The 27,566-nt window shown below is 38.2% G+C and overlaps 1 protein-coding gene across 15 annotated transcripts in view; it reads right to left on the reverse strand.

Annotated features, from left to right (window-relative positions):
• Positions 1-27,566, reverse strand: part of Dock3 (dedicator of cytokinesis 3) — a 351,959-nt gene that overhangs the window by 126,535 nt on the left and 197,858 nt on the right. For all 15 annotated transcript variants that reach the window (XM_076575472.1, XM_076575468.1, XM_076575464.1 and 12 more), the window contains 3 exons: positions 26,088-26,235; positions 5,440-5,528; positions 4,755-4,880 (listed from right to left, as the gene is read on the reverse strand). In XM_076575472.1, coding sequence (XP_076431587.1) covers positions 4,755-4,880; positions 5,440-5,528; positions 26,088-26,235 — 363 coding nt within the window. The remainder of the gene's footprint in view (positions 1-4,754; positions 4,881-5,439; positions 5,529-26,087; positions 26,236-27,566) is intronic.

A 27,566-nucleotide genomic window follows, 5' to 3' on the forward strand; every position in this document is an offset into this window, starting at 1 on the left:
CCAGTTCCATCATGGGTTCTGGGGATCAAATTCAGACTTGCACAGCAAATATTTTTACTCACTAAGCCACTTTACCAATCCTAAGATGTGGTTCTTTCATATTTTTTTAAGTGTGTGTGTGTGTGTGTGTGTATGCGTGCGCGCGCGCGCGCTCATGCGCACATGCACTCATGTACTTGTGTCTACGGAGCCCAGGTGAGAGAGTCAGATCCCCTGAAGCTGGAGTTACAAGTAGTGAGCCATACAATATAGGTGTTGGGAACTGAACCCGGGCTTTCTGCAAGAGCAGTACATTCTCTTAACCACTGAGCCATCTCTTGCCCTGAGCATGGTTCTTAAAGGGGTTCCCAAACTAGCACCATCATCATCACCTGAGAATTGGTGAGAAAGCCAAACTGTTGGGCCCCAACTCAACAAATCAGAAACTCTTGAAGTGGGCACAATAATTTGTTTTTCTAAGCCTTGCAAGTAATTCTGATTCATATTAACATTAGAGAACTACTGCTTTAGGGGAAGACTTATTCTAGTTAGAACAATATACTAAGTCATAGGTGGACTTCTATATTAAGATAGAAGACCATTTAACTAATTTGAAACTTGTCCCAGATCCACTAGAGATAATAAATACCCTTAGAAATTCAAGATGTTGAAAACAGATTAAAACACTGTACTTGTCAGCGAACCACAAAAGAACTATCTGCATTTCCATTGACCGCAGGACACAGGCTTTCCAGGAAAGGCAAGAAATAAGATAAGAAGATACAGGTGTTGGCACATCGCTACTGGCTTAAGTATGGTGTCTAGAAACACCAACAGATGTTTTAAGTAGGTTACAACCTATTGGCTGCCAGCATTCTTTGAAGTATTATTGTGGCTAATGCTGACCTGTGAGTCACAGGGAATGATATTAACATCTAATTGCACCCCTGGAACAGCTGTCCTAATCCAGTCTTTCCTACCCATCATCTTTTATAGGAAATATAGGAAATAACTAAGGGTGTGCTATAGATACAGAGTTATTAGCTTTTGTACTGAATAAAAATAATCTTGAAGGAGAAAACAGAGAAATATTGTGATTAACCAATGAAAGGTCTTATGTGCTCAGTTTAAAAAATGAAGAGATGGCTTAGTTGGTAAAGCGCCTGTTGCACAAGCATGAGGACCTGAGTTCAGACCCCTGCACCATGTAAACCAAGTGCAGCAGTGTATGTCTGTAACTCCAGCATTTGGGAGCACGGAGACACAAGGTACCAGCTAATCTAGCCAATTGGTGAGTTCCAGGTTCAGTGAAAAGCCTTGTCTCAAAAAAGGAAAGAAAAAAAGATAGTGACAGAAGACACCTTTGGCTTCTACATATACACACATACACAAACACATGAATATAAACACACACACACACACACACACACACACACACACACACACACACACCACATACTTACACAAGACAAAGAACAACTATGAGCTAGGTGTGGTGGGGCCAACCTGTAATAGCAGCATTTGGGAGGTAGAGGCAAAAGGATTAAGAGTTCAAGGCCAGACTGACTCACTTATATAAGGAGTTCAAAGTCATCCTATCTCAATCAATCAAGGCTTAAATTCCTGTATGTATTTGTTCTTTTATAACATGGCATTTTCTGTTAGGCATGTCTTTTTATGGGGCTCTAAGGGCAATGGATCTCAGAATTCCTGCAGTATCACTGCTGCCTTTGGGCATTACTAAGGGCCATGCGTAGAGCTAGGTGGCTTAATTAGGGACTCAGCTATGGCACACAGGTGGTTGTCTTTTGCTTACAGCATCCACCTGGCAAGTATATAAACTCTCACAGAAAACAATGAAAAGAAGTCAGATCTTTTTAGAAAGGACATGTTAGATACCTGTGCCTAGAGTCTGGCTTAACTCCTCTATGCAGCTCTAGCAACATGTTTTGACAGGGATCTATCTGGGCCAGCCTGACAAAAATAGACCTCTCCATATGAGTATCTGGTATTTTCTGCCAAATGCTGGATACTTTTAAAATAAGGATCACAGCTTACGAGTAATTCTAATTTTTCATTTACTATAATTTCTCAGACTTTAGTGTGATATGCTCACAGTTACTGACACAGTTTCTTTTCTTGTTCTTGCTCCATGTGTCCATGTGTCAAGAAGATGAAATTGCAGCTTTTTGTAAATTGGCCAGCACTTCGAAGCTAAGGAATCGTTACAACCTAGGTGCAATATTCTCTTAGAAGACCCAGCTTCAGGAAGGATGGCTAGAACTTACGAGACTCTCCAAGGCTTTTCTTTCTACAGTCACTGTTCCCAAGACAGACTGACCACAATATAACACACATGCATGCATGCACACACACACACACACACACGCACACACACACACGCACACACACACACACACGCACACACACACATACCTGTTTTAGCAGAACCTATCACCCTATCTAAGGATAATGAAACCCATTCTGACAATATACTGGAGCACAATATAAGGAGATAATAGTCATAATTTCAGGGGTGGCCATTTGTATAAAAGGCTCTTTCCTAAGGAGGAGAAAGAATAGAGTATGGAACAGAATATGTACAAAATACTGCTTACTTTTGGCTATAACACTCAGCACTGCAAGGGTAGACAACCCAGAAGTAGCACACATATGTTCCGGCCCCAGGTCTCCAGGAAATGCCCAATGTCTTGCCTTGTAGAGAAAATCATCTGACGATGCTTTAGTTTCTCAGGAAACAGAATATTTCCTCAACCTCAGCTTGTCTCACTAATGCCTGACATCACACACTTTCAGTCATTTTTAGTGTCAATGATACAGAGTGAGGGAGAGTACTCGAGCAGGTCTTTTTCCATAGGTAGAAAGTTTTGTTTTTTTAATGTATCTTGCTAATATAATTTGTATAAATATATTTTATGTGTGGAGGTCAAAGGAAAGTCAGATGTTATTTCTCAGAAGCTGATCACCTTGGATCTTTTTTGAGACAGGGTTTTTCACTGGCATGGAGCTTTGCTAAGTTTGCTAGGCTGGTTGGTCAGCAAGCCTCAGGAATCTGCCTGTCTTTGCCTCCTGGTCGAGTGCTGAGATTATACCATACATCACCATATCCAGATTTTTAAATGGGTTCTAATGATTGAGTTCACGTCCTCATGCTTGCAAGGGAAGCACTCTCTGACTGAGCTGTTTACCAGCCATTATGTATAATTTTGACTGAAGTTTATTTCTTTCTAGAGTCTATTTAGTTAGTTTTAATTCTATGAGCTATTAGGAAGTTAATGTCCAGATATGCTACAAAAAAATTTAAGAACAAAAAGGACTCAAAGAACACATATTATTCCACTACAGTTAGCACCTAGACATCTAATTTTGAAAGGGTTGTTAAATCAATTTCAGTTAGCCTCTATTCTCTTTTCAAAGCCACGTTGCTGCAAAGCTGAGACTTGTTTGGGCTTTTCTTTCCCTGATTACAGGGTCCAGACAGGGCTGAAGAATGGAATCAGGAAAGTACAGGAGCAACTTTCAATGGAACATTTCACCTGTATGATAGCCAGATGGAGGCCCTTCATAAGCATGAAGTCTCTTAGCACTTAGCAATAAACATGATTGATATAGTTGGCCTAAATTTGCCATCCAAAGAGCCTCCTGTGTTAGTGAATAGGAAATAAAAGCAGTTCACAGCAGCTTGCTCTGCACACACAGTGTCCATGGGGAGAGAATGAAGGCAATAGAAAATAAATCTGGGCAAACAGAGTAGCTGGAAGGCAGCTGGAACCCATTATATGGGTCTTCTTTATGCTCAAGTCACATTCCCCTTTGGATGTGTTATTGGCAAATGTTTCCAACAAGAGGATTTAGTCAAGAGCCAGGAAGACTAATAGATGATTTATAAAGTAGTCACAATTTAGTCCATCCTAGTCTGACTCTTCTTAACAAAATAAGCTTTGTACAGGGAATTAAAACTCAACTGAGAGGGTAGGTCTACCTCTCCTAGAATCTATCCAGACAACCAGGTATTTGCCTGTTCTGAGCTCCTTACCCTTCACATCTTCTTGGTTATCAAACTAGCTGCCATCAACCTCTACCTGGCCCTTTCACTTCTAACAGCTCTTTCAGCTCTAAACAGCACATTTGGATATACTTTTCCAGCTCTACCTCAGTCCACCTAGTAGAAAGCACGAGCCTAGTATCTGCCTAGTAAAACCATACTGGAGAGGAAATGAATCCTTACTTTCTGCCCCGATCTCCATTGAGACAACTGCTGAGAAAAGGGGCAGGCAGTAATATTTTGAATGCCCAAAGCTATAACGTTTGTATGATCTATTTTCTGTTACATTAAAATGTGCCAGTAATTCCTATTCAAATGGGAATCTCTGATAGTGTAGACACATGTTTTGAGAAATTCTTCCCCTTAAGCAGGAAATTCTCATGAAGAATCCTCAACTAGGGAATGTGAAGGAAGAGGAGGTTACAGAAACATCTCTATGAAGCAATTTCATGTGGTTCTCTTATCACCAGAACTCCACAATGCCCATCTGCTGCACTGCCATGTTGCACTGGGGGCCATGACGCAGGGGCTTCTGGTAGAGAACAGATGCTTTCAAGAGCCCAAAGGGCCACTGGGAAGACTCCAGTCAGCTGCTTGACTCTAATGGCTGTACGGCTCACCTGACGAGCTCACCACCTGCTCAAGCAACGAGCACGAAACTCCCTTCTGCTAATCCATTCCCTCCCCATCCCCAAGCAGTTCTTCTTACCTGGCATGATGACATCAGGAAATCCCAATTTTCTTGTAATTGCTAATCCTCTACTAAATATCATGGGATTTTCTCTCCGGATCTGTTCCATGTCACCACGAAAAAGCTGTAGGGAAATAATAAGACCTACAAAAACAAGACAGTTTTTTAATTCAGAACCACACATCTACCCTGTGCATAGTAATAGGAAAGACATCAAGTTTGATCTCTTTCCATTTCTCCTGCCACAGTACTAGGTATAGAACCAGGGCTACATGTTGGGCAAACGTTTTATCACTAACTTACACCATTGCCCTGATATTTTTTTAGAAAAATAATCATTAGTGTCAGGCTTTCTTCAAGATGCTGACATTCAATAGGAGTAGAAAGAGAACTGATACTAATTGTCTTTTTGTTCAAGAAAACAGACTTCACAATGTAACAAAACTTGAAACATTTTGCTCACTGTACTGGAGTTCAAGTTACTTTGCAAAGTGTATAGATTTCATTATTAAAAAGATCAAAATGTATTTTAGTCAGCAGATACTAAAAAGGTCTTAAATGACTATATAAAGAACTACTACTAGAAAAGAAGGAAACAATGTGGACAAGAAATTAAACTTTACACAGCAGTCAATCAACACCAACCACTGAATTAGCATATACAAATGCAACACAAAATTTCCTAGCCAAAGAAATACATCACCATGGCTGGCACTGGGGGCAGAGTACTTGGTACTTGACTTTCGGATGATGTTCTCATGAATCTGGGTCCACTCACTCTCATTGTTACATCTGTAACAGAAGGACATGTTTTATGGCTCACCAGAATTTAAAACATCCAGTTTAGTGGCTCAAAGCATAGCACTCAGTTCGAAGAGAAAAGGACTTTTCACTCTCCTGCAGAAATGAGTATATGCTTTACAATTAGATAAGGTTCTTTTTACTGTTAACTTGGAGAAAGAGTAGATATTAAAATGAATTCTTACATATATGCATATAACAATGTACATATTAATGTAACACATACATATATAATTTTCAAACTTTAAAATTAATCCTTCCTAGTATGCACACACTTGAACACACACATGTCTATAAGTTTTGGGGGGTGCTAAGGATTGAACCCACGGCCTCATACTAAACTTATTTTCTGTTACTAAGCTACATTACCAGGTATACATATTTTTCGAGTGGGAAAATATCTCCATCTCTGAAGTAGAATGAGTTCTTTCTTTTCTAGCTCTACACACACAAACACACACACACACACACACACACACACACACACAGGTTGGGGGAGATAATTCCTGATAGAGAAAGGTTTTTCTCAACAAATACTACTGTTTAGAAACGGCCGTGACATTAGCTTTTTCTTTACCATATGAATCTTTAATGAGGTATATTTAGCAGCTGAGGTAACAATTTGCATAGGTATTCAGTAAATGAACATTTTCAAACCTGACTGATTAACACTTCAGCTTATTTTCTGCCATAAATGGTTTGTCTGTTTAGTGTTACATTCTTTTTTTTTTAATTAATTAATGTTACATCCCGACCATAGATTCCCCTCCCCCATCTCCCCCTAGGTCCTCCCCCCATTCCACTCCTCTTCTGTTTCTATTCAGAAAAGGGAAGACACCCATGGATAGCAACAAAACATGGCATAGAAGTTACAGTAAGACTAAGCACCTTCCCTTGTATTAAGGCTGGGTGAGGCAACCCAGTATGAGGAGTAGAGTCCCAAAAGCCAGGAAAGGAGTCAGAGACAGGCCCTGTTCCCACTGTTAGGAGTCCCACAAGAAGACCAAGCTACAGAACTGTCACATATATGCAGAGGGCTAAATCCCACATAGTCTCTGTGAGCTCCTATGAGCCCAGGTTAGTTGATTCTGTGGGGTTTTTTATGGTGTCCTGGACCCCTCTGGCTTCTACAATCCTTCCTCCCCCTTTTCAGCAGGATTCCCCAAGCTTGGCCTAATGTTTGACTGTGAGTCTCTGCATCTGTTTCTACCAGTTGCTGTCAATGTTATATTCTGACGGCACTTTATTATCAGATGGCCTAGATGTCATTGCTTCCTGAAACATTAAAAAATAGGCTAATAGGTATCCCTTTCCAGTTTATATTTAAGCTGCAAACATGTCCACTTAAGAAAAAAAGGACCAATGATGTTCTAGTGATTAACACTGAGCTTAAGAGCTCACATATGGTTAGGGGAGCCTCTCCTGAGTGAGTCAAATCAGCAGCAGCAGGTCCAACTCAGTAAAATTAACAAAAGAGCAAAACAATGTCATATTTTACTTTTAATAAACTGAGAATTTAAATAACTTTTAGGTTTTTTGTTTGTTTGTCTTGTTTTTTTTTTTTTTTTTTTTTTTTTTTTTTTTTTTTTTTTTGAGACAAGGTTTCTCTGTGGTGTTTTGGTGCCTGTCCTGGATCTTGCTTTGTAGACCAGGCTGGCCTCAAACTCACAGAGATTCACCTGGCTCTGCCTCCCAAGTGCTAGGATTAAAGGTGTGCGCCACTACCACCCGGCCTAGTTTTTTTTTTAAAGGTCAGTCCCACTCCCATCCTCTTCCCTGTAAAGAGTTTCCTGGTAGTCATATAATCCTAGCAAGAGTAAAAACATCCAGGCTTCGGTTATTTAGAAAAATGAGATGCTATTGTGCAATCCATCTGCCAGTTCTGAACAATTATCTTCTCTGTTCTGTGTGGCTTCCCCCCCCCCCCTCAACATTTCTTATTCTTTTGGAGTAAAAAACTTCAAGAATTTGTTGTCATCCAATTGTCGTTATACTAGCCCTAGAGGAAAGCCCTACTAAACTTAGGCAATGTGGACGAGAATATGAAAAGCTTCTGAGAATAGTGGCTGAAGTACTCTGTGGTCTAGGTGATGGAGAGCTTAACAGACATGGCTGGATTCCTAGACGTGTAAGAACTAAATGTTCCTTCTTCCAAGGGAATTAAGGATTGAGACAAAAGCAACAATAGAGGAAGAGCATAATTCTGTTACAGTCTGATGCTTAGTGACTCTGTAAATGGTTAATTCAAAGAGAACTACTACAAATAAACTCCTCCACCTAATGGACATTCCAATGAAACACAGACATTTGGGTCATCTCCTGAAATTTCCATTTGATACCCTAGATTCCTACCCCAAGCCCTTGTTCAGTCCTAACAAGTGTAGAAAACAGGATCTGTGAACAAAGAAAAATCCACAGGATCTCAGAATCTTTAACTGATCACTCAGAAGTGCCCACTTCCAGAAGAAAACTGCGGCACGCTCCTCGGCCAGCGAGGAAGAACGACCACCACACGAGGATTCTTCTCAGATCACACTTTATTGGAGCGCCTCTTGATTAAGGGAAAGCAGGAGGTGAGGGGCCCCGAGGACTAAACTGCCGCTGCTTATAAAGGGACTCAGGCAAACATGCCGTACTGTGATTGGGTCCCGCCAGAATGCTAGCACAGGGAGCCACGGGATAGGCTGAGGACATAAGGTCGATTACCATACTCGTGCATCATAGCCAAATATGGAGTTGTTTACAGCTAGGCTACCAGGAAGCCAGTGCCATCTTTGAATAGCGGCTCCCAACAGAAAACACCAGTGTAAGGGTTATAGAACAATATTCCATCTAGAAGTATGATGAACCACAAGTTTCTAAATGAAAAGGATTGTTTAGAAGCCACTCACATAAAGGAGGCAAGTAACTAGATTGATTTTGTTAGTGAATCAGTAGCTCTTTGGACTTCTTAGTCAAATCAGTAAGCTTCATGTACTCCCAACTGTTATGATGAATGGTTAAACGGAGCTCCAGAGTTCTGAGGATAGCTTCCTGATTACAGAACTCCTTCTAAACAAAGGGGAAGGGAGAATGCTTAAAAACGGTGTTTGTGATTTATAACTCAGCTGGCAGTGAGAGGTGCTGGTAGGAGCATGCACAGGTCTTCCTGTCTGACTTGCACATTTTCCCATCTTGTTCAAGTAGTCAAGACATTAAAGAAGTGTCCAGCAGTTGAAGACTCAAAAGACTTGTCTTGTGAACATTTTTCTTGACATTTTCTGGATTTATGAAATTGCTAGTCACTTTTAGTTAAAATGTGCTATAGTTTTTCATAAATTACATCCTTCTTTCTTTACAAAAAGAAAGCCCTGAAAATGTACCACCCTATCAACCTCACCATCTCTGGATTTCTCTAGCAAAGCATGTATTTATCCCTTGGAAGACCACTGAAGCCAGTGTTTTGTCTATCACAATGACAGTGTGTATCATTTTACCCATATGTACCTTCTACCAAACACATACAATTCAGATGCCAAACTCCCTACAATTCCTCTATGCTTATATATAATTTATTGATGACATTCACTCACATTTAGTCCATTCCCTTTTACAGCATTTTACAAACATGGCTGGGCATCTTAACCACCTCCACAGTTTCAAATATCACCCAGTGTGGCTAACCTCCACTTAGTTGTATTATAAAATTGTAGCCCACGCTCCGCAGTGTTGTGTCCACAGAGTACAGTTTTTCTCCCTAGCCTGTTTGCACTCACAGCTGCCTTCTTACTGAATGGGGTCCACTAGTTTGCTTAGCCAGAATCCTGCAGTAGTCACCACGTTCTATTTCCTGTATCAAAATCTGTCACATCTGGACTCTTCTACTTATTGCCTTAGTTTGGTTGTTATAATCTCTCTTCTGGGCATTATAATAATTTTCTAACTAATCTTTAAAACATATTTCCTTTCCAGAATACCCATCTAGTCACTTAGCCACCCTTTCAAGGTCTTCATAGGATCTACCTATCCCACTCCAACTTCACTGCACACAATGCTAAAGTTTTGACTTTTTAGAAGGTTATTCAAACAATCTGAAGAAGTCTTCACATCTCCAGGTCGCTCTTTTCCCTTGAAAAAGTCCAGTAGCCTTATATCTTTACCCATTTATACCCCTGATGTGGGATGTCTCTCTGTACACCGTGAATATGTGTTGCTCTCATTGGTTGATAAATAAAGCTGTTTGGCCAATAGCAATGCAGAATAAGGTTAGATGGTACTATCAAACTGAAGACAGAGCTGAAGAAGGGCGGAGTCACAGCAGAAGCTGCAAGCAGCCTAAGAAGCAAGATGTCAAAGAACTGGTAAACCAGCCGGGTGGTGGTGGCTCATGCCTTAAATCCCAGCACTCGGGAGGCAGAGGCAGGCAGATCTCTGTGAGTTCAAGGCCAGCCTGGTCTATAAAGTGAGTTCCAGGACAGGCTCTAAAGCTACACAGAGAAACCCTGTCTCCAAACAAACAAACAAACAAACAAACAAACAAACAAAACCAGTAAGCCACAGGCCATGTGGTGATACATAGATTAATAGAACTGGGTTAATTTAAATGTAAGAGCTAGTTAGTAATAAGCTTGAGCCATTGGATAAGCATTTATAATTAATATAAGCCTCTGAGTGATTATTTAAAAGTGGCTGCAGGATGGGACAGAGAAAAGCCTCTGGTTACATACTTCTTACCCCTAATATCTGCAAAGCAAGTATCGGTTTTAAATAATTTACATTGGTATGGATTCTTGTATATTGATACAAATTTAAGGTTAATTTTGTTATTCTGTATATGTTTCTACTTCAGTTTAAGATATTTTTGTATACTGATACAAATTTAAGGTTATTTTTGTCATACTGTATATACGTTTCTACTTCTGTTTAATATTTTTGTATATTTATAAAAATGTTTATACTGTATATGTTTCTAATTTCATTTAAGATTTTTCTTGTATATTGTTACAAATTTGAGGTTATTGTCCTTATACTGTACATCTGTTTCTATTTTTGTTTAAGGTGTTACCTATATAGCATGTTTATTTATGCAATGTAAAGTTTTAGTCCTTAAAAGCTATATAGTGGGGCTGGACAGATGGCTCAGGGGTTAAGAGCACTGACTGCTCTTCCAGAAGACCTAGGTTCAATTCCCAGCAACCACATAGCAGCTCACAACTATCTGTTACACCAGTTCCAGGAACCCAACACCTTCACATAAACATATATGCAGGCAAAACACCAATGCACATAAAATATAAATTTTTAAAAAGCTATATAGGATAATAAAGAAATACAGGTATTAACCCATATTTATCAAACTTATAGTCATATTAGTTAGGTTTTCTAGGTATGCAGAGATATGCTTCAAATAGATGGGTAATCTTCAAACACTTCAAAGACCTACAGAATATAGCATTTAAAATGTTTTAATAATTTAAGACTTCTCTTGACATGAGATGTGTCTGTTCCTGGCAGCACTGATCTACTTCTAAAGAGGATGATAGGCACTGAAGACACTCCATATGGAGTTTGCTTTCTTTGTGGCACAAACTGGCCTTTAGGGCAAGAAATTGTCCTTGCCTCGACTGCTGATAGTACACTGTCCAAACTGGGCAAATAGGACACAAAGAAAGGCAATTGCTGAACTTGGCTAAGATAGGCTAGGACAGTCCTTCATATTTCCTGCTTCTGAAAAAGGTCTGTGAGATATTCTAGGCCTGTAGGCCAAAGATTGATGCCCAATATTGGAGAGGAACCTTGGGTGACTGTTCAGGCAACAGCTGTTCCTGTCATTTCTTGGAAGTTGCTTACTTGTACTTCCTCCTTACTCAGGTAATATTTTCTTTCTCAGGTTTTTGATGGGGTTGAAGACAGACAGTTACAATTCTCCCAAATCTTGGCAAAAGACATTAGGTACAAAACTTTGGACTCTTCAGGAGAGGACAGCTTTTGAAGCAATCTCTATAAATTTGCCAATTACTTATGGACTGGACATTTAGAATGTTATTTCTTACTTAATAATAGTTCTTGTATCTAGTTTCATTTTTGTCAAGGTTATTACCTTCTTCTGGACAATACTTGATAACAATTCTTGTTGTATACAGTTTTATATTGTTAGGGTTAGAACCTTTCCTTCTTAATTAGACAAAAAGGGGGAAATGTTACAGGAATTCTGTCACTGGACTGCTAGCCAATTGAAAGGAGCCTTTTGGTCCAAGAGGTGGGGTTTTCATTGGGAATGGATGTGACTGAAAGAAAGGCAGGGCCGAGGAATGCGTGGCCCTTTGGAACGACGAGCCAGTAGTGCAGTGGCAGAGGCTAGTGACTTGGTTCAGACTTTCCATTTTGTCTTGTAATACTTGTTCACGGATTTTATTGATAACAAACAGTAATCATTTAATATCTTTTATAACCTGTCTATGCAGAGATATTTATAAGTGTCTATATGCAATCATTTGCCTCTGTATTAAGATAGGCAGGTTCATACTTCTGTCTGCAATCTCATTTCCATAACTCCATGTTCTAACCTATACTTCTTTTGTTGTTATGATTCTGTTTTTTTGAGATAGGGTCTCACAATGTAGCCCAGGCTAACATACAGCTCAAGATCTTCTTTCCTTATGCTCTTGAGGGATTACAGGCATGTACTACCACATCAAGCTCGAGTTTTGAAAAAAAAAAGATTTTAAAATAAAAAGGAAGGGAATAAGCACCAAGAATATATGAAAACAGATATAAGGAGTAAGTACTAGGCAGAAGAAAATAAGGCACTGAAAATGAGAGAGCAACAAATTAGGCAGAAAGAACAAAGAACTCAGGAACAGACTAACACACTGTGATTAAGTATCAAAGATATGGGTCTATAGAAAAGTGAAACAGAAATTACCAGATATTAAAAAAAAACAAAAAAAAACTTATGTCTATAGTTAGTCACAATGGCTCTCAATGGGGGTCTAGTCTTGCCCTAAGGAACATTTGTAATATTTGGAGACATATTTCATTGCTATGACTTAGGAGCAAAGGCTAACTTCATGAGGATGTATTACACGGCAAATGACTGAGGATAAGAATATGAGTGACATTAAGTACAGGCTAAAGATAAAGAGAAGCTACTCAAATCATTTTATTTGCATGGATGTAGCTTCATCAGCATATTTTATCCAATCACTAGCATATTTTGTAGGAAAAATTTAAATTTGAGCATTTATTAATCAAATGGTTCATGATTATAATAAAACATAATTATGTTATACCCAATCAAATTAGTATGTAGAATATAATTAATGATGTCAATAGTTTATCTGCACTTATAAGATGCATGAAGGATGTCATCATCCGCATCCTGCCATGGCACACCATTTTACCCTTTATAGGGACAACAAGCACAGACAACTGGGTAGTTCTTGGGCCACTGCATGTTCAGGGATTAAATCAGAGGGATGGAAAACTTTTGTTTCCCACAGGAATTCTCCAAGCATTCAGAAGCACCAGAGTAGGTATGCTGGTTCAACAGAGGTCATAACCTTCTTCTGACTTACTGCAGCATATTTCATTATTTATTTCTTCCCTACCATATTATTATCCTCTTGATTTCTATGTTTCTGATAAATATTCACTCATATTTCCCTGGTTAGGCAGCACAAAAACCATCATTTAAAATATTTTAGAGGGCTTTAACAGCCCTCTGTTAGTTTGCATTTTAAAAAGAGTGCCTATGAAAGGTCAATAACTGTTGTGTTAATTTCTAAAATTAATATGGTAGGTATTACCATGACCATTTTTTTCAGATAACGAGAACAAGATAGCACATGAGCCCAAACACAGGTGTGGCTAGTCCCAAGGCAGACCAGGGAGAGAGCAGGGTAGGCTGTGGAGCCCGCTCTCACAGTAAGCTTCAAACTAAGTGTCTGTCCAATATCAGCCAGTACTCTCATTTTGTCTGCCTATTTTCAACTGTAACTACTAAATTCTGGTCAAGGCTTTGACTTAATTGCTTTTAACACTGACTAAAATTTTTATGTATTTATCTCTGGGGTCTACTTAATTTTGTTTATTTAGTTGAAGGTCTTATGTTAGAAAATAGTCAGTACCTACATATTTAGGAACACCATCAATACTGATCATTAGTTCATGATGACCTTACCTTTAGTGCAAAAGGAGAAATAAGAGTTTAGAAGGATAAATACAGAACAAACAATACCATGCATTCCTACAAAAATGACCTGACTAATCAGATACAAACTGACCAATCTAATTGATTTTAGATGAGTTTTCATGAGACATATCTGTCCTCTATTGTCCAGATGGGAACTGTTTAGACCACGAACACATTTCTGTATCTCAACTAAAAATATATGTTTGAAAATCTCATAAGGAAGAAACTGTTTTTGCTGTTATGTCAGGAGCTCCCTTTCTCACTTATCAATGCCATGTTTCATGAGACATGTGGTGGTTCCAGTCAGAGAGGCTTCCAAACCAAACCCTTCCTGTTAAGCTAAAATTGATGAGAAACTATCATTAGCAGAGCATGCCTTTTGTGCTAGGCAAGGAACTAAGAACTTTAGAGGATCACCAAGTGTATGTGAAGATTAAGTAGGTTAATAACATGTCAAATATTTACCAGAGTGCCTGAATGTAGAAAACAGCCAAATGTCACCTGTGGTGGTTATTTTATGGGCATACCTTAGAAGATTTACTCATTAGTCAGGTACCATGATCGCCACCTTACAGGGAAAGAATTGAGGCTCAGAGACATATGGTGGCCTCAAAGTCACACAGCTGTTTCCCAAGTCTGTATCACTGAACTTCTAAATACAGGCTCCTGCCAATATCACACATGTATACTTGAAATGTTGGATAGGAAAATGTGTTGAAAGAATGGAGCAAGAAGAGTTAGGTTGAAATCGTAGCTCCATTAACTTCTGCTCTATGACTCAGGAAACCAATTAACATCAATTTACTCATCTATAAAAATGGCAATAATAATATGGACTTCCCATGATTACTTTCATCAAGTTACAATATTTTCAAACATCTATCAGAACTAGGCAAATAGTAGGCAATCAAAACATCAAAGCTAAGCTGAGAAGATAGCTCAGTCAGTGATGTACCAACTGTATGAGGTTCCAAGTTCAATCCTCTGAACCAACATAAAAAGCCAGGTGTGGTGTGAATACTTACACTTGTAATCTTATGCTGGGGAGGCAAAGAAAGGGGGCCTACCAGCTAGTCATCTTAGCCTATCAGTGAGCCCCAAGTCTCAGTAAGAAACCCTATTTCAAAAAACAAGGTAAAGGGCTCCTGAGAAATAACATAAAGGCCAAACTCTGGTCTCCACACCCACAAGCACCCAAACAAACAAACAACTGAATTCTGAAGCATCTAGATTGTGTTTTCAAATACAGGTCCCATGAGTATGTTTCTCTTTGAAAAAGAGTCTTGCTCCCAAAACCATTTATACTAATCATTGTTTTAGGAAATTAAAATTATAAAACCTCAATTTTGTGAGCATAGGTGTCATCTTAAGCAACATGAATATACTGAACTATGGAGATATACCTAATTGTATGACGCAGGCAAGCATTAGTTCTATTTTAAAAGTCATAAATAAAGGCTCAGAGAACTTAAGTCAAGATCATAAAGGATAAAACAGTATCAATAATCTGCTCTATGAAAGAATACTGGTAATCTATTTTTAAATGAATAGATAGCCTCAGCATTAAAAGCATACAATAGTTTGTAGAATACCAGTTTGAATCCTTCTTTTGGAAGCACATCTATCACATGAGGAAACTACACATGAACCTAATTACTGCAATTCCTATACTTGAGATGTACTGTGTCATTAGAGTACAGGGAGATAAACAGAAGCATAAATAAGAGGAAAAACATACACACACACACACACACACACACACACACACACACACACACACACAAGGTAGAAATAAATCAGTATAAATCCTTGTACTTCTAGGATAAAAAGGGACATACAAGAACATGGAGAAAGGCTGGGAGTATGAGTACAAAGATTACAGAAGACAACTAGGCTTAGGTCTGGCAGATGTGAGAGGCTTGGTGCATGCATTTATCAGTTTGTGAACTAAAATTAGTGCAAAAAGAAGAAACAGCAACAGGGTGCTTATTGGCCAAGTTCTTATCAAAGACACATCAGGACCATTCAGCAGAAGTACAAATAAATCATAATTCATAGAGCTGGAACAAGTCTGGTTCCATCTATAGAGGTTTACTTTCAAACTGTCAGGCTGGATCAATCAAATAACTGACTCTAAAACTTTTAAAGTATCTGTTCACAGAAGAAACAACAATTTTCATTATGGATCAACGTCCAGGCCTGTAAAGATCAAAATAACTTACTGTACCATTTAGAGGAAGCTCCATTTCTCAGTTTTATTTGAAAGTCAAATATATTATAATCATCAAGATAGAAAAGAGTAAGAGAAGTTATTTAAGAGCTGGAAAGCAGGGTGAATTGTTACATGAATCCTAAATGGTCTTGTAATAAAAACCCAGAGCCAAATAAATGCTAAAAGATCAGAGAGAAAGGAACAAACCTACAGCCACTTCTCACCTCACCAACTCCACAAATCCTCTGTCTGAATGCCCTGGAGTCCTCAGTTCCTGTCCTCTCAGGCCTCTCTCTGTCTAGCCATTCCACTTCCTGTCTCAACCTTCCTAGTGCTGGGATTAATGGCGTGTGTGCTTACCAAATACTGGAGTTAAAGGTGTGTGTCATCACTGCCTGGCTTTGTTTCTCTCCTAGACTGGATCAATCTCATGTAGCCCAGTGTGGCCTTGAACTCACAGAGATTCAGACAGATCTCGGCCACCACTGCCTGACCTCTATGTTTAATCTAGTGGCTGGCTCTGTCCTCTGATCAAGCAAATTTTATTAGAGTACAACAAAATATCACCACCGTGAATGGCTGTGAAATGCATTTTCAAGATTCATTGCATCCACTGCTGTCAGTAAGTCACACCTATAGTTACTGAACTGGACCTACACAAGACCAACTCTATCAACAACCAGTCAAATAGTGGGGAGGGGCTCAGAGGCCCTACCTTATGGCTCTGAACTATTGGTTATCAATATATTCAGAGATAACCTTTATGCTCAATTTTATAGCTTTAATTTTGATTTTTGGTGATGTTAGGACTATGCACATTAGGTAAAACTCTGTTAAACTACATCCCCAGTCTCCTTATTTTCTTTAGTTACTTTTTCATGTTTTTAAATCTACAGTCAATATTCACTTGTATGATATTCAGGGGACATTAATTTCTAAATGAGGTCCTTAAAAGTAGCTGACAGAAGATACATGGAAAATTATCTCCCCCCTTATTTTGTTGAGCTGGAAGTTAAACCCAGACCCTATGCATGAAAGACAAGCACTCTAACAACTAAGCTACATCCCTAGCCTTGAAATTACCTTTTCATTTATGAAAAATCTAAACTATTTTACATATTACTCAAGTTTTATATAGAAACTCTCAGTTCCATCTACTCCCTTTCTGTAAAAGAGATAACAAAGGTCATAGTGTGTCGGATGATGCTACTATTATCTGTTATTGAATCCTATTCATATTTTCTTAAATATCAGATTCCCTCCATTTTGGTTAGTGATTAATTTTGGTCTTCATATCTGTTAAGAGGTACAAAATCATCTTTGCACTATTTTAGTAGTCTTTCTGTTTCTAGTAAGTTGGCTTTAGGTAAATATTATGTGCATATAGGTCAATACAATTAAGATCTTCATTATGTATTCCACTATGTAGTGTATGAAATCTAGATTCATTACAATCACTTCTATCAGTAACTCACACCTATAGCTACTGTAGGCATCCCTGTAGAGAAAACAAGATGAGGTTTTCTGTAACAGTGGAGAAGCAGAGGCAGAGGTGCTACCTAGTACACTGTCTCTGCCTTTTCCTCAGGTAACAAGGTAGAAATGCTAAGGCTGAATTTGATCAGTGTTCCTGTAAGTGAACTACACAGACTGTTGGGAAATTCCCCCAGAATGGCATGTGAACTCTGAATTTAAAAGGCAGAAAATAGTTTTATTTCTCAGAGAACAAGCAACCAAGTGGTGGTCCTGTGGGAGATCCTAGGGCTAAAGAGGGGCACTGTCATGTGCTGTTTTTGTGCCGACCCTGACAGGCTGTTTCACTTCGCATAGAAACAATGTGTTCTCAGAGGATAACATTGGAAAACATAACCCCTAAAGAGGATGTGTGTCTTTCTGCATCAATCCCTGACATACTAACATCCATCCTGTACATTATGCCTTATATTTTATCATCAGTGTGTAGAATTTTCCCACTCTGTTGGTATCTGACTATATATACAGCATATTTTTATTATGACATTTAATGTATTTACTTTATTTTTATGAGTGTTTTGCCTGCATGTATGTGCGTGTACCACATGTGTGTAGTACACACAGAATTCAAAAGAGAGCATTGAATCTCCTGGAACTGGAGTCAGAGATGGTTGTGAGCTATCATGTGAGTGCTGGGAACAGAGTCCAGGTGTTCTATAAGAGCACCAAATGCTCTTAACTCCTGAGCCATCTATCTAGCCCTCTATCCTATTTACTTTAAATTTGTATGTTTTGTAATAATTTTATTATCTTCCTGAATTTTTATTAATATACAGGATTTGTATTTGACTCTGTAGATGATTATCTTGTAGTATTTTTTCACCTCATTTACACTTGTTATTACAACTATGGTGATACACTGTGTATCCTAATAAAATTTGTCTGAAAAATCAGAGAACAGAGCAAGCCACTAGATTAAACATAGATGCCAGACAGTGGTGGCACACACACCTTTAATCCTAGCACTCAGGAGGTAGAGATCCATTTGGATCTCTGTGAGTTCAAAGCCACCCTGAACTACATGAGATTGACTGAGTATAGAAGAGAAACAGAGCCAGGCAGTGGTGGCACACACCCTTAATCCCAGTACTTGGGAATCGCATGCCTTTAATCCCTGCCCTAGGAAGGAAGTGACATGGCTGGGCAGAGAACGGTGTATAAGGCGTGAGGAGACTGCAGTCTTTCAGCTGAAGCCTTTTTGGCAGAGGCCCTTTCCAGCTGGATCCCTTTCGTCTGAGGGCTAGAGACACAGTCAGAGGACTCGTGGAGCTGGCGAGGCGAGACATGGCAGTGGCTTGTTCCTTTGTCTCTCTGATATTTCAGCATTTCAGCATTCACCTCAATATCTGACTCTGGCTTTTGTTTTTTTTGTTTTTTTTAAACTAATAAGACCACTTAGGATTCAGGCAAGAACAGCAGATACAGGCTAGATTTCTTCTGTCTTGTTTTATTGGGTAAGAAACAGAATTCAACATCAATAAGAACAAAATGTTGATTATAAAGAATGATACTTTAAAAATAGCATATTTTATAAAGTTTATGATATGGTTATTACCCTTAGCATTTTTGTTATTGCTTTTTAAGAATCATTTTAGGTTAAACAAAATACTATTTTTTTTAAAAAAATTAAATTGTTGTGGTAGTTTGAAAAAAAAAAAAAATGGTCCCCAAAAGGCATGGCATTAATAAGAGGTGTGGCTTTGCTAGAGTAGGTGTGGTCTTGTTGGAGGAAGTGTGTTACTGTAGAGGCAGGCTTTGACCTCTCATATATACTTAAGATACTGCCCAGTATCTCAGTTCACTTCCTACTGCCTTTGGATCAAGATGGAAGGACTCTAGCACCAGCACCACATCTGTCTGCATGCTGCCTTGCTTCCTGCCATGATGACAATGGACCAAACCTCTGAACTGTAAGCAAGCCACTCCAATTAAATATTTTCCTTTGTAAGAGTTGCCCTGGTCATGGTGTCTCTTCACAGCAGTACAAACTCTAACTAAAACATTGTCTTTACATAAAATATGTAAGATACATGAAACAGAAATTACATCTATTAATGGGGTGCTACATAATATTTCCATCCATGTACACATTGGGCAATGATTAATTAAGGTTAAACATCTACCTACCCAAACCTTACTTTTTGGGAGCAGTGGTGGTACTGGAATCAAACCCAGAGCCTCACACATGCTACCATTGAGCTACATTTTCAGCCACATTCAGTGTGTGTGTGTGTGTGTGTGTGTGTGTGTGTGTGTGTGTGTGTTTGTTTGTATGTGTATGAATCTTTATACACATCTATGTAGGCATGTGCACATGTGTGGGGAGGCCATAATTCAATCTTTATTATTCTCCAGGTGCTATTCATCTTGTTTGTTGTTGTTGGGTCTTGTGCTGGCTTAGAACTTGCCAGGTAGGTTAAGCTGATTAGCAGGTGAGCACCAGGGATCTGCCTGTCTCTAACTCTCCAGTGCTGAGATTATAATAACATGGCATCAAGTCCAGGTTTTTGGTGGGGATACTGACGGTAGAACTCAGATCCTCACACTTGGAAGGAAAGCAGTTTACCAACTGAGCTTCTGTTTAATCCTAGCATTTCTTTATAGTGAAAACTCAGAATCCTTTTTTTCAAGTTATTTGAAATGTACACTATTGTCTTACTACTAGACTATGGCACACCAGAACTTCTAGTTCTCATCTAACTGTAACAGTACCTATTAATAAATTAAATTGTCCCCATTCCTTCATCTTCCCAACTCCTCAGCTTCTAGTAACCATCATTCTCACTTCTACAAGATGAATTTGTAAGACTCCATATGTGAGTGATATCATGTTACCATGCATTTCTATGTCTAGCTTATTTTATTTAACATGAAGATTTCTAGTTCCCTCATTGTTGTCAGAGAGGATAAAAGTAGTCCACTATGTATAGGTACAGCATTTTCTTCATCCAATCCTTACTGGAAGACAGTTAGAATGTCTCCATTTTTTCGTTTACTGTGAATAATGCTGCAATAAACCTAAGAGTTTAGATGTCTCCTGACATAATGATTTCATTTCTTTTAGATACATATCTAATAACTGGACTGCTGGAACAAATGGTAGTTCTGTTTTAATTCTTGGAGGGTAAAAATACTAATTTTATAATCAAAATATGAGCCCTATCATTCTCCTGTTCTTTTAAGAAAAGAGGTTAACTTGCTGAGTCACTTAACTATAGCATATGAAGGAATTCTAGCAGGCCTGAGCATGGCAAACATGGCTCTGGCAGGTCTTGCCCTCCCCCTATTCCCTCTTCCCTGCTTAAAAACAAAAACAAAAAAAAAAAACCTGTTAGATTGCATTCCTAAAGCTAGCCACCAAGGTCTATTCCCTTATTTGGCCACTTCTACCCACTGAGGCTGACTACCAAGGTTCAACTATCAAAATATTAGAGTCCAGCAATCAAAAGTCCCCTTTGGGATAACCTAATTAACACTGTCCAATCAAAATCAAACACCTCATCCTGACATGGTGTTTCCATTTTTACCTTTATAAACTGCCATTTACCTAGGAGCCACGTCTGTCTCCTCTCTATCAAGAAACAGTCCTTTGGGGTACCCCTACCCCCTCTCTCTTGTTCCTTTCCCCTTCTGTTTCCTGCCTTTGTCTCCTATTCCTTGCCCTCTGTCCCTCTGGAAAGCATTGTGCTGGTCTTGGGGTGTCTTGTGCTGATACCAGTCCTTTCAGTGTGATCATATTCTCAAGTGTAAGATGCTAAAGTTCATTTAGAGTACAGAGAATTAAATAATCTATATTGACATTGCTAATAAAACAGGTGATATTTTATGTGATCATCACAGAGTACTTTAGGTATTAGGAATTATGTGGGGTGGGTGTGCACATGTGTGCGCACTCATACACACACACACACGCACGCACGCACGCACGCACGCACGCACTCATGTGTGCAAGTGCGCAACATAAATGAATTAAAAGGACCCTTTGGAGAAGAGAAAAAGACCAGTGTGCTGTGAGATGTTCTGTATGGCAAATGTGTTGCTCTGATTGGTCAATAAATAAAATACTGATTGGCCAGTGGCTAGGCAGGAAGTATAGGCGGGACTAACAGAGAGGAGAGAAGAAAGAACAGGAAGGCAGGAGTCACTGCCAGGTGCTGCCAGGACAAGCAGCATGTGAAGATGCTGGTAAGCCATGAGCCACGTGGCAAGGTATAGATTTATGAAAATGGATTAATTTAAGCTATAAGAACAGTTAGCAAGAAGCCTGCCACGGCCATACAGTTTGTAAGCAATATAAGTCTCTGTGTTTACTTGGTTGGGTCTGAGCTGCTGTGGGACTGGTGGGTGACAAAGATTTGTCCTGACTGTGGGCAAGGCAGAAAAATTCTAGCTACACCCGTGGGAGAGGGAAAGAAAGATAAAGGGGGTATAATGAAGGAACAATATGAAGATGAGAAAATAATATTTATGTATGAGGATGTCATATGAAGTCCATTATTTTGCATGCTAATTAAAAAATTAATAATAGGGGCTTGAGAAATGACTCATCAGTTAAGAGTGGTTGTTGCTTTTCCAGAGGACGCAAGTTTGATTCTCAGAATCAAACTGACTCACAATCAAATGGATTCTATGTCCTCTTCTGACCTTCAGAGGCACCAGGCACACATGTGTTACACATATTTATGTGAATACAAAATATGTACACAAATAAAATATTTTATAAACATTAATGATTAAAAAATTAGCTAGGGCCTAAATAGACATATATGAAAAAAACCTCACACAAGTGGGAAGATATATGAAAAGTTGCCAAAACCATCATGAAGTATCAGTTTATATAGGCTACCAAGTCTACAATCCAAACATGAGAGATAACATGTGTTGGTGGTGTACAGAAAAGGGGAACCTTCATACATTTTTGGTGGAAATGTCAATTGGTATAGCTGTTACAGAAACCAGTATGGCGGTTCATCAAAAAAACTAAAACTGGGGCTCTCACATGACTCAGCAATCCCACTTGCGTATGTTAAGTGTGTGTGTATACTTAAAACTTTCACTCATTCTCTTCTATTCTCATTCAAAATCCATACCCATTCTCAAATTACTTTAAAAGCAGAAAGGGTAGTAGCTATATTGTGAATTCACATGCATGGACTTAAAACCACTACCACCACCAATAGCAGTTCAATTAACAAATAACTGACTGTATCTCAGAATGAATTTCTGGTGACAGAGTATCATTAAGGAATCACAGGATACTTAAAAAAGTAGCCCAATGGGAGCAAAAATTATGTTCCTTAAAAAATCTTGTCAGTTAATGCAGAAAGTGGCTCTACTGATAACAAAGCCATGATGGCATAGCTAAATATGATGAATTCATGGAATTTTTTTTCATAAAATATGAGAATGGAGAATAAGCAATACTCCTCAATTAGACAGAGTATGAGACAATACATAATTTATAATAAATATTTATATAACAATATAAAATATAATCTAAATTATGAATTTAATATATCAATAATATTTATTTTATTAAAGTTGTCCCTTTATAAATGTTTACTTAAATTTTTGTCATTGTGAAATTGGACAGTGGTCATCATGTACTCAAAATCTTGTTGTAGTTGTTCACATACATTACTTATGGATACCCATTCCTTCCAAATGTTGGCTTTAGTTCCTGGTACTCCTCTTCTTTAGTTTCCTAAAGCCTGACAACATGCTTGGTCCTGCTATGACCCTTTGTCCCTCTAGGCAATGAGAAATATTATATGTGTATTATAATGAAATGCATATGATGGTTATTTATTTATTTATAGTTTTAAGACTTTTGATTTAGCAAACAACCTAGTTTTCATGTCTCTGTTTCGTTACCATTTTCTTAAAAGGATGTAGTCTCTTGCCACACATACCTATTGTATTTAAAAATACTATGATGTACAATAGTGGCCTTGGCAGAGACAGGTAGAAGTTTGAAGCTTCTCTAGTAAAAGTTGACTCTGAATAATAATAAAAAAAAAATGAGAATGTCATCAACTAAAGAGGTAATTTTTGTCAATTAAGTCTGTAGAACAGGTTTTCATACTTAGAAAAGTCTATCCTAGCAAAGGCTAAAGCACTATTAGTAGAGATTAGTAAAGCCTTTAGGTTTACAATTTAATTGAACCAACAAACGTATTACCTGAAAGGTACTAAAAATCCGACTTCTGACAGCTAGGTTCAATGAGATGATATGGATTTAAGTTATTAATCCTGGAAGGATTCCAAACTGCATGAAAAATCAACTTCACAAACCTACATTTGGGAATCTGTTTGAAAGTCTTACTAACCTCTTCAAGTGGAAGAGTCATCTTACATTTCAACTTTGTTACTCCTTCAAAATGAAAAACACCTATTCCTTTCTATAAACAAAAACTTTCTTTCTCTGGACTGTTAGGACTGACACAGCCTGTAGGACAGAGCTAAGAAAATACTATGCATGCATCCCACTTCTGGTAAAGTGGCACATTGGTATAAAAGCAGTTGTTTAAGGGGCAATTAGGCAAATAAGCCTCCTAACAAAATTTCAGAAGCGAAGCAGTGCAAGAAGTTCCTTTTATCTGCAATGAGATTTTGCTCTAAAGCAAGGATTAGCTGCTACATAAATACACCACCTCTGTACTATCCTTCAGCCCTTTGCCAATTTAATGGAGTAAGATGAGAACAATGATCTTTGGATTTCTGTTTACTCCTTTTGAAGGGAAAGTATATGAAGAAGTAGGCTTTACCTCTCATCAAAGAGGAAACAGTATTTTTAGAAACTCTAACTCATACTCTAAAGAGGAAGTGAGACAATCTTTTCTTTGTAAATGACTACTACCACAAAAGATCTTCACCCATAAATTCTACATTTCAACCAAACAGAGCTGAAGAAAAATACATAATAAATATGTTTGGACTTTTATTTTGAAATTCATCAAATGTACTTGATTATAGAAAGTCCTAAATTAAGTGTAATTGTAAATTACGTTCATTCCACATCTGAACCAGACAGAAGATATAATGCAGGAAAATGGACATATAGTATTATGGTAAAACTATATTAATAAAATGACTGATAGTATTTGGCTTAATTTTGGAAAATGGTACTATGTTAAAGCTAACAGACTAGTTTCTATTAAAAAAATTATCAGAAATAGGGCCTGCAGTTAAGAGCACTGGCTATTCTTGCAAAGGACCTGGGTTTGATTCTCAGCAACCACATGGTGGCTTACAACCATCCATAACTCCAATTCCAGGGGATCCAAAGCCCTCTTCTCACCTCTGCAAACACCAGGCATACTATGGTATACTTACATACATGCAGGCAAAACATTCATACACATAAAATAAGATAAATATTAATAATTATCAGAGATACACTAGTTATTAAAAACTCATTAAAGCTGGGCATGGTCACTCATGACTGCAATCCCAGAATGCAGGAAGCTGAAATAGAAGGATCATCATGAGCTAGAGGCCAGCATGGGATGCATAGTGAATTCTAGGCCAGCTGGAACTACTGAATGTCTCAAAACCATCCTTATTATTAAAAAAGCAAAAACTTGCTAAATTCACCACTAATCATTTTTCTCTTTCTCTTTTTTCTTTCTTTCTTTCTTTCTTTCTTTCTTTCTTTCTTTCTTTCTTTCTTTCTTTCTTTCTTTCTTTCTTTCTTTCTTTCTTTCCTTCCTCCCTCCCTCCCTCCCTCCCTCCCTCCCTCCCTCCCTCTCTCTCTCTCTCTCTCTCTCTCTTTTTCTTTTGGTTTTTCAAGACGGGGTTTCTCTGTGCAGCTTTGGAGCCTGTCCTGGAACTCGCTCTATAGACCAGGCTGGCCTTGAACTCACAGAGATCCACCTGCCTCTGCCTCCTGAGTGCTAGGATTAAAGGCATGTGCCACCACCACCCGGCCACCACTAACCATTTTTAAGGCAAGTATTTCTTTATGGATTCCCCATAAGCAAAGATAGACTATACACCCATGTTCTGTTTCTTTTATCAGTTCCTTTTCTCTTCCCTACTGTTGAACAAGGACCACGAGGAGATGAAATGCATCTATAAGGCAGATCCCCTAGTTGAAGAATGGTTCCAAGCCATGCCAGATGTGGCATAAGAAATCTGGTAGCAGAAGAAAAGAATAAATCTTGGATCCTCAAAACTTTTGGCTTTTCTTGAAATACATCGTAACCTGACTCAATTCTTTTAAGTAAACTGAATTCTTGACTAGCTTAGCAGCAGTAACTGTTGAACAAGTACTAAATACAGAATTTTGAATCTAAGATACATGAGAAATTATATTATTAGCTTTTCTGAAAATATATAATAAAGTTGGCTTATTCTACAGAGGAAATGACTATTATAGTGTGAACAAGAAATGTATACTATCAAATTTTTAATTTAGGATAGAAGGTTCTAATTTCAGATGTTTTAGTACCTAGGAAACTTATTAAAAATAAAAATGCCTAAGCCTTTAAAACCTTAGATCAAAGTCTTTGCATTTCCAATAACTTCCCTATGCTACATTATGGTCAGTCTATGTTCATAACGCTTGAGAACTGCTGCTCTCAGGGCATGCTACAAATCATCATTATTCCTGATAGGCATTATTACTCACGTGTAAACTTTAAGAACAAAATCCTTTTCTTCTTTTAATTCTGTAAGTGACTGCAGAACATCCAAAATGCTTAAAACTGCACAGCCATATGGTCGCCTATAATGCAGGTGAGCAGGACCCTTTTTGGAGTCATTCAGGAGCATCCGGCCTTGGGAATACCAGAAAACACCAATTAGACAAAGAACTCCAATGTGCCTCTTCTAGCACCTTCTAATTATCATCCAGTGACACCAAAGCTACAGGTACCTAAACAATCCTCTAAGAACAATAAAGAGCTAACACAAGTCATCTAAGGATATCTGTGTAGGAGAACACCAAATTAGCCTCTGGCCAAAGGCCTTCTTCTGTGTCACATTTGGTCAATTAACCCCAACAGTACATTTATTAATTAAATGAAAATAAAGATGACTTGATGAATTTCTTTCTTTTCCTTCCTTCCTTCCTTCCTTCCTTCCTTTCTTTTTTTTTCTTTTTTTTTTTTTTTTTTTTTTTTTTTTTTTTTTGTTTTTTCGAGACAGGGTTTCTCTGTGTAGCTTTGCGCCTTTCCTGGGACTCACTTGGTAGCCCAGATTGGCCTCAAACTCACAGAGATCTGCCTGGCTCTGCCTCACGAGTGCTGGGATTAAAGGCGTGTGCCACCACCACCCGGCTTGACGAATTTCTTTAAAAAAAAAAAAAATCAGTGTGCTGATAAGATTTAAACTTGATGGCCATTTAATGATAAAAGTTCAGTATTTTTAGCTGCACTCATAAACCATATATTCACAGTTAAAGAGGATATTGAGTTCTTCCTCTAACCAAATTCTAATGCCAAAGGTGCTGATGAGCCACTGTGGGAGTGAAAGAAATCTTAGTTATGGATGGCTGCTTATTCCTCCAATAAGTGAGCAAGGTTGTGCCAATAGTGATACAAGCACTTGCAAAAGCTGCAATTTCAACAAATGCTATATGAAGTAGGGCAAAATAGTTGTTATATTGTCAAAGGATTAAACATATTTTTGACAAAATTATACACCATATTCTAGAATTTAAACTATAAAGGAAAACTTGATTAGTTATATCACCCAAACCTAAAATATGTATGGACAATCCAACAATGGAACAGTAGTGAAAAGTCACTTTCTTTCATGTCAGTTTGAGTAGAAATGAGAGGTTACTCATCTTCTGCAGTGGTGACATTAATTCTAATTTTGTGGGAAATGGCACAGGTGCATAATTTTGGACAGAAATTATAGCAAAGGGCATGTGCTACTTGTTCAACTGGCATTCAAATAAGTCTATGAGTACTCTGGAGAAAAAAGACATATACAGACGCAGGCAATGTAACAGGAAGAATATAAAAAAGCAGATCACTTAAAATACAAAGTTTGGGTTCAAAAGTAAAGAGGGAACAGAAGATTTGAAATGAGGAAAACATGTATTCATTTGCATCCAGCTACTGCAGCAGCTGAGATTAAAGGTAAAGCAAAAAACAAAACA

This window comes from Peromyscus maniculatus, chromosome 7 (assembly GCF_049852395.1).
Source record: "Peromyscus maniculatus bairdii isolate BWxNUB_F1_BW_parent chromosome 7, HU_Pman_BW_mat_3.1, whole genome shotgun sequence".
Taxonomy (NCBI): Eukaryota; Metazoa; Chordata; class Mammalia; order Rodentia; family Cricetidae; genus Peromyscus; species Peromyscus maniculatus.